The sequence below is a fragment of the Anas platyrhynchos genome, chromosome Z (assembly GCF_047663525.1).
Source record: "Anas platyrhynchos isolate ZD024472 breed Pekin duck chromosome Z, IASCAAS_PekinDuck_T2T, whole genome shotgun sequence".
In the NCBI taxonomy this organism is placed as follows: domain Eukaryota; kingdom Metazoa; phylum Chordata; class Aves; order Anseriformes; family Anatidae; genus Anas; species Anas platyrhynchos.
Window position 1 is genome coordinate 13,141,515 of NC_092621.1, and position 16,924 is coordinate 13,158,438.

Consider the following 16,924-nt stretch of genomic DNA (forward strand, 5'->3'; position numbering starts at 1 on the left):
AGTTGTCATGTCTCAAAAATAGACAGAACAAGTGTCAGGGGAGAGGATTGCAGCTGTATGCAGGATTATTTATGAATGCAGTTACAGGTATAACATTGCTCATGAATTTGAGATTAAAATTTTTTTTCAAAGTTAAGAAATAATGTAGATAAGTGATGTAGAAATCAACTTTGTGAATGTATAATGGATTATGTGCATGTGTACAGACTGATTTTTGTATAAAGAATTTATTGCGCTAAATCTGTTTTCTACTAACTTGATTGTATTGACTTTTAAAGACTTACTTCAAGATGAGTATTACATATTTTTTGGTAAAATATGAACCTCCTTGTGCAATATTTTCTCTTAATCCTGAAAATACGAATATTTCCCTTCTTTCTTCTGAATTTCAGAACAGGCAAGAAGTCCGTTGCTAACAGTAATAGCTATCTGAAGTTGGACATAAAATTATGATACTTTTTTGCTGTCAGCTACGTCTTAAGATTTTGCATGAAACCTGTATGTTTTTGATAGAGATGGAATTCTGTGCTGTTGTCAAAAGGATAAGCTATGAATTCATACAATTCTGTGTGCAGAGAATTATTACTTTTTAGAGGTTTTAGCTACCTCAGAGCTAAATACAGTGTATACATGCTTTCTAAAATGTTTCTGAAGTAGACTTTGTAGCCTAGAGTATGTGGTTAGTTTATAATATGTTTTAGTAATGCATAAAGGATTAAAGGACTTGTCCAATTACCATGACTCTAGTAGCTGCAGAACACATGAGCAATGCATTCACTTCAAACTCAGGTTTATAACCTTTCTGGAAAGTTTGTGTATTTTATGTTTTGAGAAGTCATACATGTTTCTTACATATTTTGCAATAACTTGGGACTTATTTTCCAGGAAAAAAAATAATAGTGTGTTGTCAGTCTCTGCTATTGTATCCAGAATAAGATTCTTACAAAGATACCAGAAATAGGTTTTATGGAGAGAATCATGTTGTAACTACGTTTTCTGACAAGTCAAATTTTGAATTTTCAGATGTGTATTCTGGAGAAAGTGTCTTTGAACCTCATATTTTTCATGTGTATTTTTAGTTTTATGCTTTTTGCCCAACTTCCTGATAACTTACTTCCTAGGATATTTTATGCTAAATAATTAGGTCAACTCCTGTGTCTGAAATAGTTCCTAATACATAAAGCTATCTTTTTATAAGCTGAAGTCTACTTAACAAAAACCAGCAAACTGATACAGATAGTATTCAAGTGAGTTCCACAATGTCCTCACTCTAGTTCACTGCTTTACTCTGCCATTTTTAGTTATAAACATTTTAATTCACTAGGAAAAGTAATATTCATAAGCATTCTTTATTTAGTTCATCTATCTTATTAGATTGTAGCAAATCTTTTCTGGCGTTGCCTTTAGCATCACTGTTTCACTTCTTCTCCCATCCCTCTTATTTCATATAGCTTAGTATATTTTGATTTTTCTTTCTTTCTCTTACATTTATTTCTTGTCCTTTGTTTTTCCTTTGTCATCCATCCCTTCCACAAGAAAATATCTTCTTCTGATATTATCACATTCAACATCATTGCTGTGATTCAGCTTAAATCTGGTTTAAAAGCATATTAGTTCAGCTAGTTCAAAACACCATTTATATAGTCATTCTATGTTAAGGGACTAGTGCCGATTCATTATAAAACTCAGGAAAATCACTTGTTTTAAGCTAAGGTGAATGTTTTGTAAACCAGAAATCTATATAACTTTATATATAGTTTTAATAAATTTTAAATTTGAAAGTCATGTCTTCATTGTGCATGTGCCTTCATTATTCTGTAAAAAGACTTAGAACATTTTTAACATATTTTATAGACAGGTTTGGAATTTTATAAGTTATTAAATGAATAGGAGGAGTAGCCATAGTGCGTGACTGTTAAGATTGAATCATCCTGACAGTCCCTTTTGACATTTACAAGGGAGAAATAACATTTTTCTGTCTTATGATCTTTGAACACTTTTCTGAAAGGTGCACTCTGTCTCAGAGGGAAGTTGTGGAAATATTGTCCTAGTGCTTGTTTTTGTTTTTTTTTAAGGGGTCTTATGCTGGCCTGTTTTGTAAAGGTCAGAATGAATTGTAACACTTCTTTCTTCTGGTTTTAATGTCTGTGAATGCCATTTATCCTGGTTTTAATGCAAATATATATCGTAAGAGATTCATGGAACTTTTCACTTCAAGTTTGTGATTGTGAGGTTATGTGTGCTGTCCTTCCTTTTCAGAGCTTCAGTGAATACCTTCTCTGCTGCTTCTTATAGCTGTACTGATCAGCTATATGGGAGCTGATGGGAGCTGTTACTAGTTTCACAGTTAATGTATGTTGGACAAGAAAAAAATAATAAAGTATGAAATAGATTTGCGTAATGTAACTCTGCATAAGGAGATGGCTGAAGTGGTTTATGATATGTTTGGCAGATTGGCTTCCCAAAATCAACAGTATATATGTAATGCCAGTTTTAGTTTAGGGCAAAAGTGTGTTGTTAAGACTTGTGCAGAAATGTCATTTGGGTCTTCAAGTATCATCTAAAAAAGTTTGTTTTTAAAAAAAAATCGAATACCACATCCTGCTCCTTCATTGTGCAGATTGTTATAATAGGATTTCGTTATCTCTACAACACAACTGTAAAGACAGGTTTTGAGTGATCAGTGCAAGCCTTCCTAAATACATTGTGTTCTCTGCTGCTGTGTTCTGAAATTTGAAAGAAGATTTACTATTTCTTCAGAGGTGTTCTTCATACATTTTTTACAGGAGAAACTAAACATTTCACTGCAGCTCAAGCATCTTCATGTCCTAGAGCTAAAACAATGCTTCTAGGTATTTCTGTGTTCTATGCCTATGCACTTGGTTGCTATTATTTAATTCAAATGATGTTTTTAGAACCTATAATAACTACAGCATGTAGTCAGTGATAGGCTATAGCAATGTAAAATTCTATGGCTTTAGGTAACATGCTGCTTCATCTCTGAGTTCTAGCACTGCTGGAAACTGTGTCACTTGTCAAGCTTGAGCGATCAATTAGGTGTTCATCTTCTACATAGGAATTACAGGGAAACAAATATTCCAGGATGAAAAACTGTATCCACATTGCGTTGGCTCATTGCACCAACTTGTACCTCTTCTCACAGTTTTCTCGGCTGCACAGCAGAAATACCAATATTTTCTGGTACAGCTGAAAATTGTGGACAAAAGGGTAATATTAATTTTAAACATTTGCTGAAATACTTCATGTATAGGACTTGTATAAAGACAAAATTGGTAAACGTGAGAAAATCAGCTTGTGGATATTAACACATCAAGAAATTAAGAGTTCACTCAAATCTATTTACAGAATAGCAGTCTCAATGCTGAAACAGACATATTGAAATCAGTGAGGCAAGCAGTAAAATAATATTCCCTTTGGAAAAGAAAATGCTGCAACTTAGTTTACTTACTAGAGGTAGTACTTCTGTAAAGATTAACATTGTGAAAGTCCCTAATTCCACAGATCTGAAATCTGGGATCACTGTTCTGGAGTTTCTGGTAGAAGCTGCGTTAGCACAAGGGAATAATAAACCACTAAGCATCTTGCAAGTTGCATGTGATGCTAGGTGCATTGAGCAAATTATAATTTTCTCTCAAGTTCTCTTGTAAATTATACATCATTTCAGAGAAGCAAAGGATATTGTTTCATGTTTTACAGCAAGGAGTTTTTCATAATTCTTCTGAGCTGAAGACTTTGAAGCTTCTCATAAACTCTAAATTTAATTGGATTTTTAGTAAAACTATCACTTTCATAAGAATTCAAAAGTCTTTCTGTTTTCATCTTGCCTTTCCCCCTGTACTCGGCTCTGGTGAGGCCGCACCTCGAGTACTGTGTTCAGTTTTGGGCCCCTCGCTACAAGAAGGACATCGAGGTGCTTGAGCGGGTCCAAAGAAGGGCGACGAAGCTGGTGAGGGGCCTGGAGAGCAAGTCCTATGAGGAGCGGCTGAAGGAGCTGGGCTTGTTCAGCCTGGAGAAGAGGAGGCTCAGGGGCGACCTTATTGCTCTGTATAAGTACATTAAAGGAGGCTGTAGAGAGGTGGGGGTTGGCCTGTTCTCCCATGTGCCTGGTGACAGGACGAGGGGGAATGGGCTAAAGTTACGCCAGGGGAGTTTTAGGTTAGATGTTAGGAAGAATTTCTTTACTGAAAGGGTTGTGAGGCACTGGAACGGGCTGCCCAGGGAGGTGGTGGAGTCACCATCCCTGGAAGTCTTCAAAAGACGTTTAGATGTAGAGCTTAGGGATATGGTTTAGTGGGGACTGTTAGTGTTAGGTTAGAGGTTGGACTCGATGATCTTGAGGTCTCTTCCAACCTAGAAATTCTGTGATTCTGTGATATAATAGTGACCAGTGTTTTCCAGCTTGACTAGACTGGAAGTGTGGCTGGCTGTTCCTCATGCCATTAGAAGTATTTAAAGATGTGTTGGGTTTACCAAGAATCTGTTAGCCCTAAGCCTTTTTTCTCTTTCTTTACGTTCTTGTGAACAGGATCACAATTTGAAAAATACTCCAGGCATCATTTAGTCAAAAGCCAAAAACAAATTACATATAATGAGCTAAATCCAACAGCCAAGAAAGATCTCAGTTCTTTAGCATGCTTTGCATCAGAATGGATCATTTTGTGGGCATTGTGTCTGTCCTCTCCTGAAAAATATGTTGGAATGCATATTGGCATTGTGCATACTCACTGGGGTCTTTGGTTTTGGTGTTAGTTTTTCAGAAGCAGATGTTGGATAAATTCAGCACACTGGAGTCCTTTCTTGTGTTGATCTGGTACCAGTAGGTACCAGATAGGAGATATTTTCAGCACATTATTTTGCCTAGAGGCTGCTTAGGTTATTTCCTACTCTTATAATTGCCCTAAGGTAAATATTCTGATTCTCGCACTCATAGTTCTCAAGTCTTTGGGTAACAAAAGTGAACATCACGTGTTGCACATCTAGTTCTTAACAGTAACAATAAACTTCATCGAACCTACTAATTTGGTCATACATTTGTTCATCAAAATTACCATGGTTTGTCTGCAGATTTAGGAGTGCACGATTTAATTCGTTCACTTTTGAAATATAATAAATTCTTCTTACTACATGTGTAAAAGTCAACTAATTTGTCCGAGCAATCAACCTTCTTCACTGAAAGTCTGAAACTACCTTTGGTTCATGGGCATGGTTGCTTGATCAGGTTCCTCTTATTTCTGGGAAAAGCTTAAGTTACTTTCTATAAAAAATTGTTGCAACAGTACATTGCAATATGGAAAAATGAGGGCCAGCAATTTATCTGATGTTACAATGTATGCAGTGCAGTAAGCAATGCAGACTTGTTCATGTATCTAAACATCTAAATAAGGATGTTATTTCTCAGTTTATGTGCAAGGATATGCGGTCAAAATCTTTTGGTTGCATTTTTTTCTAAGCAAAGGGTAAATTTGACAAAAAGCAAATAGTGGAAAGCCTCACGTTTTTTTCTGGTAAATGAACTTTTCAGTCACTCAACATTTTCACCCATTTTAGGCAAGTGCTTTTGTGCAAGAAAATTTGAACTGTTAACTTGAAATTTGCAGTTTCTTTTTGATCTGTGGGTACATTAAGAATGAACATGAAAAGGATGAGACCTTTTTTCCTTCAACTTACTGAATTGTTGTTTTCGTCAAATAAAGGTTTCTTAAATATACTTCCTGTTTTATTATCTACTAAACAACATTTATTATCTTCTAAGCAACAGTATTTTATATTAAAAGCTAAAGCATCAGCAGCCTGGTTTTTTATTGTGATTAAGTTGCTTTGAAGAAGAAAGACAAGAGTAGCTTCCTAGGATTTTTTTCAGCAGAAAAGGGTAAAAATGTTAGTGCAAGATAAAAGCAGATCTTGTTGTACCTATAGTCAAAAATCAGCTAGAAATCACGGCATTTGCTTTGCTTGTTCTCTGCAAAGATCTTGTTTGTATTATATTGCTTAAATGGGAGTATAGCTTTTACGAGAAGAAAAATTCAGAGGTGTAACTTTATTTTATTTAATGAAGGTCTTTTTTTCTAGGTGAGGCCCCATGGCTCAGTTTATAAATTGATCAATATACACATCTAGGAAAGTGCATCAACCATAGATTTCTATTTCCAAAGATTAACAGTAATTAAAACAACAAGAAAAAAATCTGTGTTTTGCATCTGTACAAAACACCTTAACTTTTTAATACAATATATTGAGTTAGCTTAAATTTCGATGCCTATGTTCAGAAGCAACTATAGTGAAATTCTATTTTGGAAAAGTAATTCCTTCACAACGTTCATTCATAAAAGTTAGTTTCTTTGTGCAGAACTTCATTTATTTCAATTGCTGATCTTGCTCCACGTCACTCTGAGTAATGCTGTATTGTTCATAAAGTGTCTTTCAAAACTAGTCTTTTCTAGGTTCCTTTTATCAATTTATAAAGATGAGAAGTCAGTTAATAGCAATAAGGAACAAAATAACTTGTGATATAGCTGCTGCAGCAATTGGATAGCTTGAGGTAATCATTAACACTAAGGTAAGGTGAGTTCTGATGCTTCTGGGCAGTTTTTGGAGGGGATGTGTTGGCTGTATTCCCTGCTTTCTGCCTGGGTCTTTCAGCATGCTCTTTGGAAATCCCTTCCCTGCATCAAAATATATTTCCTGCTTCTATAAGAGTTATTTTGTACTATTACAAAATCCTTTTTGAGTCTGTGAGGCTTAGCTGGGGGCAGTGATGACCTCCAATACATGATGGAATTACTCGGTTGCTTTGTCCAGGCTTTTCTCTGACCAACCAGCCTAATGGGTCCTGTTTAGAATCATAGAATCATTACGGTTGGAAAAGCCCTCCAAGATCACCTGGTCCAATGTCACCCACTAAACCATGTCCCCAAGCACCATGTCCAACCTTTCCTTAAACACTCCAGGGACAGTGACTCCACCACCTCCCTGGGCAACCCGTTCCAGTGCCTGACTGCTCTTTCTGAGAGGAAATGACTCCTAATTTCCAATCTAATCCCCCCCAGCACAACTTGAGGCCATTCCTTCTTGTCCTATCACTAGTTATCTGTGAGGAGAGGCTGACCCCCAGCTCCCCACACCTTCCTTTCAGGCAGTTGTAGAGAGCAATAACGTCTCCCCTGAGCCTCCTCTTCTCCAGACTAAACACCCCCAGGTCCCTCAGCTGCCCCTCACAGGACCTGTGCCCCAGGCCCTCCACCAGCTTCATAGCCCTTCTCTGGACACGTTCCAGAGCCTCGATGTCCTTCCTGTGGTGAGGGGCTTAAAGGTGAATACGGTACTCGAGGTGCGGCCTTACCAGAGCAGAGTACAGGGGAAGGCCAGAGCTGAGGATTGAAATGTTTACAGGGAGACTGAGCCTCTCCTTTTCCAGAATCTTCCAGAGTCTGGGAACCTTCTCTTAGTGTCATTATTAGGGTAGATAAAGAAAAATTAGTTTGAAAGATGTGTTCAAGCAGGTTCTATGGGATGGTACAGAACATAATTCCTCATGAGGGGGAGTGGAGGGGCAGGCGCCAATCTATTCTCTTTAGTCACCGGTGATAGGACCCACAGGAATGGGGTCAAGCTGAGGCAGGGGAGGTTTAGGCTCAACATCAGGAAGAGGTTCCTCACAGACAGGGTGGTCACACACTGGAACAGGCTCCCCAGGGAAGCAGTCACTGCACCGAGCCTGTTGGAGTTTAAGAAGCGACTGGACTGTGCTCTTAGTCACATGGTCTGAATTTTTGGGTAGACCTGTGTGGTGCCAGGAGTTGGGCTCGATGATCCTTATGGGTCCCTTCCAACTCGGGATATTCTATGATTCTGTAATTCTTCCTGGCACTAGGTCTCCCTCCTGCCAGATCCTCTACAGCAGAGAATCTTGTGGGCTCCCGTAAGTCCCTTGGGCAGTGGTAGTGAGGGATCTGAGTCTCCCGCTCTCCCTCTGTGTGTGTGCTGATCTCATGTGTTGTCCCTTCATGTATGTAGTCAAAAGGTGAGGTTAAAGGGGCACGATAGAGGGTCTATGTCCTGCTTAAAAGATATAGCTGTATACACTTCCACAAACTTTAATATAGAGTGGGATAGCAAAGATGAAAGCCACTGAAGTAAATGGACTACTAAGCTTATTTTTGGTTAGCATTCATCTTGGCTATGTGTTTTTCAGCTGATGACACAGTATCAAGATAAAAGAAGGAACTTCTGTCTTAAGAGCAGATGTATTTTTCCCATGCCTTAAATTCGTCCTTGAGAAAGGGGCTGCTATTGCCTGTGTTTCCTCTTCCATTCTTAAAGCTTTCTTGGGCACAGAATTACAGGAGGAGTGTGAAGCCGGTGGGTGAGCTACTTGGATTACCAAGGACTCAGTGCACCATATAAAGAACATTGTGAAGCATTTTAAGTAGAATAGCAGTGGATAGGACATTGTTAAATTTGCACACTGATATCTGAGTTTACAGCTTTAACCTGTAAACTGTTCATCACTTACAGGCGATGTGTCCCTTTGCACTGTAGTGCCTGAGTGCTATACTCTAGTAGTACTTAACTATTTTTAAAGCGTGTTTGTTTTCCAAACATCTTTGTACAGTGGGGAGGTACTTCAATAACCTCTTTTTTGTTTTAGCTCTTCATCCAAAATAGAATTAAGCTGTGAGACTATACCATTGCAGTAGTGAAGACAGTTTTATTATGGAGTAACAGTGTGTTTTATTCAATACAGTGTAAGAGTTTGAGTGTTGTTTGAGCTAGGCCAGAAAGAAACAGCTTTCCTTCCTGCATATGTGTCTAATGTAGGATGTTTTATCCATGTAGTTACAGCAGTGACCCAGGGTGACTTGAGAATGATAAGAAAGTAAGCTGATGATAAATAAAAGAGGTAAATCCAAAGCCTCAGTTCATATTAAAACCACTGGAACATCCTCTATCAAATGCTCAGAGAGGGACTGTAAGGGAAGTAAGCTTGGCCTCTGTAGAATAACAGCAAGACTGAATATACTAGTCATCAGCAAAGAAGAGTCCAATAGTCAGGTAATGTCTCATGTGCCTAAAAAAAAATATATTTGGAGTCTGTTTTCATTTTTAATGTCAAATGAAAGTGTATGACAATGTACTAGTGTAGAATTCCCAGAATGCGGACAGTGGCTAAATTTAAATTTCTGAACACTGAGAAATGAAAGCTAAGATTCATATGCCCACCCCAAACAAGTGGCATTGTTCCCTTTTAGGCTCTTCTGTGTTCTTGCATACAATGTCTTGATATTTGGAAAAGTTGTATTTTAAAATGCAAGTTGCATATAGACATTGGAAATATGAAATTGTATTAACTGTAAGTTTTGCTTAATACCAATTATTACACAAAAATTGAAAAGACTTAATATATATGGGAGACTAACTTATGTAAAAGACTTCATTAACATAAACCTAAGTTTTGAAATGGACTTCAGGGGCCATTTTTCTTCAAGCACTTGTTAGTTTGCCATAATAGATGTATCTGCAACAGGTCATTTAGATATTATGAATACAGAATCGTAGAGTATCCTCAGTTGGAAGGGGATCCACAAGGATCATGGAATCCAACTCCTGACTCCACATAGGACCACCCAAAGATCAGACCCTATGTCTGAGAGCATTGTCCAAACACTTCCTGAACTCTGGCAGCTCAGTGCTGTGCCCACTGCCATGGGGAGCCTGTCCCAGTGTCCAACCACCCTCTGGGTGCAGAACCTTTCCCTAACCCTCAGCCTGACCCTCCCCTGATGCAGCTGCATGCCACTTATCTATATAAACAAACCTGGTATTGATTGCTTCCACGCTATTAATTGCTTCTTACAGTTATGGAAGTAGCTTTTTTTTTTTTAAAATGTTTTTGAATCTTTGTGGCTGGTTAGTTCATAGGAGATAACACCAAAATATAAACCACATAATCTATTTTCCCTATTTTGGAAAGTAAAGGTAAGTCATCTTTGTAATCAAAGCAAGAAAAGAGTTTATTAGCATTGGTTTTGATTTAATGGCATGAACAAGACTTTCTGATCCTGGAAAGATTTCTAATGCATCAGGAAGCATAACTTCTTTTCTATACCTGCTTGTCTGAAATTTTTTCATCAAGCTGGGTGAAACTAGTCTGAATACACTGACTGTTGTGTCAAAATGTAGTGCTACTGTCCATATTGAATGGATCCAATAAATGTCCATAATGATATTGCCTTTCCTCTCTTGAAGGCAATGCTGGTAATGGATACATTTACCTGAATCAGGCAGGTATACCTGGCTGAAAAAATTAAAGGCAAAATTAGCTCAGATCCCTCTAAAGATTAGGTTTCTGAAAGTATTAACTAAAGTTAAAGGTTATTTAACAAACTTGAAGCCACATATCAAGTTGTGAACAAAAAGTAATGCTGAATATTTGAATCAGATCTGTGCCTTTCTATTTTTTAAGCCATATGTAAAGAAAGGAAAAAATATATCCACTAAGATTTTAGTGTTTGTAGAACACTTTCTACTATACATGTCAAGACCCTTTGAAAAGCTTACTAAATATGGCAAGAAGATAGCAGACTAATTCTGTTTTAGCTAAAGTTCTCTAGCTGTTTTTTAACTGTGTTTTATTTTGTGAAGAATTGCTGGTGAGAAAACAAGTGTCCTGGGTCAGTGGATATTTAGTAACAACTGAAGATTCTTGAGTATATCCTCTAAGAAACCTTTTGGTCGTGATGCATGACCTAAAACAACATTGCCTTCCTCTACTAGCAAGCAACTAGTATACAAGTGATGAACAGCATTGTGTAGATCCAGACAAGCAGTGAAGAAGAAATAGTTGTTTATGTTTGCAACTCTTGAAGTGTTTTTACAGCTATTTTGTGACTAGTCCTTCAGATTCGCTAATGTAGAGTGCACCAGCATTGAGATTCCTTACAAATTAAAGATCTGGTTATGGTGGCAATTTCTTTTGTTGTTGTGTTGTGATGTGTAAGTGATGTCTGAAGAACACTGATGCCTGTATTCCATTCTAAGTATATTTTGTTTAGCGATTGCAGGCATTGCTGTTTCCTCGTGCATTCTTATTAACTTACGGACTAACATTTTAGTATAGTTACTTTCTCCTTTGCTATTTTAAAAGCCATGCAAACTAGAGGCAAATGTAAGTGGTAGAAGTGGAAACAGGAAAATGAGGTACAAAGTCTTAGCAAACTTACCAAACAAATTGTAAAACTGCAAGTGATCACATGTTTTTGTATATGCTTTCACATGGTTTCCTGTTGTGTATTCTTTTAACCATTTTTGAAAATGATCTTGTAAACTGAAAAGGCATTAGCATGAGGCTTACAGCCTAATGTTTGTTGCTGTGTGACTGGATTCTTGTGATGAACTGGATTCTCTTTAAGTATTTCTTTACTACTGTGAACAAATAAGAAGTACATTTTTAATACGGAGGTCTAAAATGAATTTAGTAACGTGTTTCTAGTGAAGATTGGGTGGCCTTGATTCAACATAGCATACATTGTAAAATAAAATATTACTGACTGGAGTCCCATTGTATGTAATATCCCTGAATTTCTTTAAATAGTGATGAGCAGTCCTTTTCCATGTATATCAGGATTGTTGATACACGTGCAGTCATGCCTCACTGTATGAGTAAAACTCTTTTTAGATTCGGTTATTTACAATCTTCAGGATTAAGGAAACTACGTGCAGCAGGCTTGCTCCAGGGAAGATTGTGAAAGATGCAAAATCTTTAAAGATGACTTATTGAGACCTTTACAATATTTTTTTTATTTTCTGCTATTCTTTTCTTGAATAAATGCTTTATATATTTTATCTGAAATATCTGTAACTGGCAAGAGTGCAGTTCAAGCAATTATTTGAGTTTAGCATTGGAGAACATAACACAATTAAGACAACTTGGGACTTCTGAAAATGAAATAGTTATTTTTTCAAATATTTACAGTACTTGCATTTTTATTCTTTCATTGATGTCTAAATAATGTGGTGGCAGTTGACTTATTTTTAAAGACTGTTCCCAGAATTCTCAAAATCAATAAGGAAAGCAAGAATAGGTGTTCCTATGAGTTATGGTAGCCTGTGCTTTTTGTTTATTGTTTTGTTTTTAAGGATTTTCCTACTCAAAAAAACACTAGCTTTCATCATACTGAGACTTTCTTTGTGCACAGTGTAAGCAAAGTAAAGAACAAATTCTGTTCTAACAGTTCCTGAAAGCAATGATCACAACCTTAATATTGCATTGTGAAACATTCAGACATAGTTTTGAAATTAAGTAGGTGTGTTAAGTCACAGAAGACTTACCAATGGATATACAATTCATTACTGATTTGTTTCCTTTTCTCATTTCCTCCCCAAGTGATCTTAGTAATTACTCTGCTTTTATATATATACTTTTAATAGTAGTTTCAGAAAGACTTAAGCATTTTTAGAAAGTACTCCTGTTGTTGTATAGCTCTAAAACATCTGTGTGAATCTTAACGCATCTTTTGTTCCTTTACTTGTAGCTGTTTTTAGCAATGCCTTCATTTGTCAGACTTAATGTAAATTTTATTGTCAGTGAGTAGTTCTGCTGACTTCAGTGCAGTTAACCACAGTGCATAAAACAGAGCCAGGCCCACAGGTCTGCACCTGTGGAAATTGTCCTAAAACAAGTACATGCAAATGTCCTTCTTGCACCTTTCCCCAGATGCTGCAGAGGTATACAAAGGGAGGGAGATAGAGTATTGGGTGGGGACACCACTGCTCACAGACAGCTGTGCAACCTCCAGATTAGACCTGGCTGGCATCCAGTCAGCTGGTAGCACACACACAGGAACTAATCTGTCTGTGCTAGCATACCTCTCTTCCTATCTTTGCTCAAATGCCTAGCCCTCAAGGAATAATCATTTCATAGCACAATGGTAAACCATGCTGTGAAATGTTTCGTAGCAAACAATATTGAGAATTTAGGTACTGTTGCCAGGTGGTGAGTATCTGAGATTGCAATTTAAGGCAAATAAATGTGACCATGGTCTGGGGGAATCAGGGACAAATCTCACTAACAGCTTTGTTTTATAGATATTTATCTACCTCAGTTCAAAAATGTTTGAAATAATTAATATTTTTTCTTTTTTTTTTTTTTTTGTAATCCACTTAACTAAGAGGACTTGCTTGAATGTACTTGAGAAATACAGAAAAAATAATTTTCTGATTGTAAGTTTCATTGCTTACAGACAGTTTTTTGATTATAGACAGATGTTGAAACCAGAAGTATAAAAAAAAATCTAAATTTAATTTAAAAATACTGTTGAAAACTGTCTTCTAATATTAAGGCTCTTCTAATTACAGCAGAAGGTTTTTAAAAAGGGGGAAAAAAGACTTTAAACTTGGATTAGGAGATGGGATATTAGTGTAAAAATTGAAATAAATTTTAGAAATTTATGTTACTGATATAGTGAATGCAATTAAAAATGAAAAACCATCCGGAATATGATATCTTGAAAGATTTTGTTTCTATATATATATGTATATATAATATGCATATATATCTAGCAAAATTAGCAGGTGATTTCCTTTGTATCTAAACAATCATGTATACCTTGGGGAAGGAGAGAGGAGCACTTGTGACAGTAGCAGTTATTCTTTTGCTGGAGAAAGTTAACAGATGCAGTAAAGCTCTTTGGTAAATAATGATGACATCAAATAAACAAAACACCAATAAATGTTTTTGTATTAATTTGATTTCCTTGTCTCTTCTAAAAAAATTGACTGCAAATCTCCTTCATACTGACTGCATATGTGTCTAACAGTTTCAAAATGTAATGAGAATGGTAAAATGTTGTCTGTTATGTCAGTGGTAACGATACCTGATGTGATCCAGCTTGATGTTTGTCTATCCAAAAAAAAAAAAAAAAAAAGAACTTTCAACTTTGTTTTGTAGCAAAATCAAGAAAAATGTGGGTTGAGTTGTAAACTTATCAGTAGGATGTAAATCCAAGACAGTTTGAGATGTCAATCATTTGACATACATTTAGGGATAAGAATCTAAAGATTCTGCCGCAGATTGTGCCTACTGGAAAAGGAAAGATTGCTTACTGTCTTATATACACTAAGTGATATGATTGAGAATAAGCAGAACTTAATGAGACACAATGAATCCTTAATTTACCTTTCAGGAAAACCTGTTAAATGCAGAGAATGAAAAAAATAGGATTAAATGTTGTGGTAGTAGAGCAGGGGTGTCATTTTGCTAATGTAATTCACTGGTTTGGATTTGTTTTTATTTATATGCCTGACAAAATATTTTGTTGAAAGTAATGTTTATGCAATTTATTATGTTAATTCCCAGTTGCAGTGTGAATATACACAGTTTTACAAAGACCTGTCAAATACATCCAGGTATATCTAACCGTGGTATTGTTAGTAGGTATACTGTAAGCAATTCCTGAAAAAGGACTGTAGTGTTGGTCCCTTTTTTTTTTTTTAATCTTCAGGTTCACATGACTCTTCTTACTCTCCATTAATAGGTAGCATAGATCAGTCAGTGTTAAAGGAGTTGCCTCCTGAGCTCCTGGCAGAAATTGAATCCACCATGCCACTTTGTGAACGTGTGAAAATGAACAAGCGCAAACGTAGCACAGTTAATGAGAAACCAAAATATGCTGAAATCAGTTCTGATGAAGACAATGACAGTGAAGGCGCTTTTGAATGTAAGTAGTACACCATTCTGTTCCTACTGCTAAAGAAGACTAATATTTTGCTGTTACAAAAGATTCTTTTTTCAAGTTGGCTAGTATAAAGCATATGAAATTAAGTTTGCTGTCCAGACAACTACCTGGCCAAAAATATTTTTTTCTTTTTGCTTTTAAGAGAATAATTATTTAAATTTGTAAGCCATGATGAAAATGGGAAAACACTTCCTGGATTTTTTTTAATTGTGCTACAAAACATTTTTAGACAGTCAGATTAAAGATAGCCTGTAAAGCAGCTCAAAAAACTTACATCTAAAACTACAAAACAATGCAGGGGAAAAAAAAAAGTCAGTACCTAAATTTTAAATTATTCTTAGTTTCACTGATAAGAAAATTGAAGAATTCCCTCTTGAACTTTTTCTGACATGATATATTGAGAATATTACTGCCCAGAAGTTTCTTAAAATATTTCCTTTTTTACTGTTTCCTTGGTATATTGCTGGAAAAATTGATTACTTCTGATGGGTTCTCAAAATAGTATTTATTGGTCATACTAGTCTTGAATTAAGTGATCTCAAAGAGAGAGAGGAAGCTATCTATAGTTAGAATTTTGCTGTGTGATGAGGTAATGTTCATGAGAGTCAAAAAATTGTTTTACACCTCTTAAGTTAGGAAGGGATTTTCTACTTCTTAATAAGAGTATAGTTAGTTTGTAGATATGGAAGTTCAGTTAGCCAGCACTGAAAAGAAAATCCATTAAAACATAGTGAATCAGCTGAGTCTAAGTAATGTCTTAGGTGCATTACCTATATAGGGATACAGCAGAAATGCCTATTACTGCTAACCAGAGGAGAACTTACAAAGTTTTTTTTTATTTTCTTTTGATTCTTAGTCTTACGGTCCAAAAGAGAAAGATTGGTTTATCCTGCTTTTTTAATGTTTTAATATGTTCTCATCTAACAGATATGCAGGGCTTATGTACATGTACACATAGAAATTGTGGTAGTAATATCTCTGATCTTTATCAAAGAAACAGAATAGAATGTCCCTTTGTTTGTTTGTGGTTTGTTGTGTGTTTTTTTTTTTTCCCTGTAAAATACATTGCATAATGCTGCCTTGACCATGAGTAACAGATCTTGTAATCAGACTTAATTATGGCAAATTATCAATGATGATTTGCTTCATTCAGGATTCTATATTCTCTCTTTATCATATAATACCACCAGTTTATAGTGTTAATGATCTGGGACAGGGAATTCGAAGAAGTAAAGCAAAATTATTTAAGTTGGTTGGGAATGGAGAAGATTGTCAGAAATTTCAGAGACACTTTTTCAGAGACATGGCATAGCTATTAGTCACAGTGGCTGCTGAAATTCTTAAAGATGAAATAATGCAAATTAAATACATTTACAGTACTTACATACTGTAAGTTATTCTAGATTTATTATGTACAGCCAAGAGATCAGGCCAACAGATTCTAAACAATTCAGTGAGGACATCTGATATAGATATGAATTGTTATATTTCTCAGAGAATAGTGTAGATCTGGATTTTAAAAAGAGACAAAATGATAAAGAGAATGTAAAATTTGTAACAAATACACTGAATAGATTTGTACTGTTACAAATATCTATTTCAAGGTTATTTTGGTTATCTAAATGTAAACTTAAAAATGGACACAGTAATTGTTATAGAAGATTTTTTTTTATTATTATCTCATTCCATTTAACTAAATGATGAGAAATTAAAAATTGATGAAATTTTTCTCCTACAGCAAGTAATCAATGTGTTATTATATAAATGTTTGGCAGAATTCAGAAGCAAATGAGATACTTACAATCCAGATATGTATGTATACAATTAATAATATTTTTAACGTTACTAAAGCTTACATTTTTAGTCAGTTTAACGTACTTCAAAGTAAACTTTTTAGAGCAGTGTCTGATTGTGAGAATCTGTTGGCACGATCATCTTATTTGCCTTTCAGAACCAACACAGCTGTAACACATTCTGTTTTGCCATGCAGCACTGATAAAATGGTCAATTTAGTTTTCAGCTGGAAAATGATACTGGAAGTTACTTTTCTCATGGAGATGTAGCTGGGGTCAGAATTCATCTGATGGGATTTAAATAGCTATTGGTGATGTGTAAGCTCTGGAGATGGAATTCATCTACCTGTTTCATGAGGGAATACTGTCTCACGAGGG

General features: G+C 35.9%; 1 protein-coding gene across 8 annotated transcripts in view; it reads left to right on the forward strand.

Moving 5' to 3' along the window:
• The window catches only part of NIPBL (NIPBL cohesin loading factor), a 163,652-nt gene that overhangs the window by 105,458 nt on the left and 41,270 nt on the right, over nt 1-16,924 (forward strand). For 7 of the 8 annotated variants that reach the window (XM_038170866.2, XM_038170865.2, XM_038170867.2 and 4 more), the window contains one exon: nt 14,553-14,735. The exons of the other annotated variant lie outside the window; for it this stretch is intronic. In XM_038170866.2, coding sequence (XP_038026794.1) covers nt 14,553-14,735 — 183 coding nt within the window. The remainder of the gene's footprint in view (nt 1-14,552; nt 14,736-16,924) is intronic. 8 annotated transcript variants of the gene reach the window in all.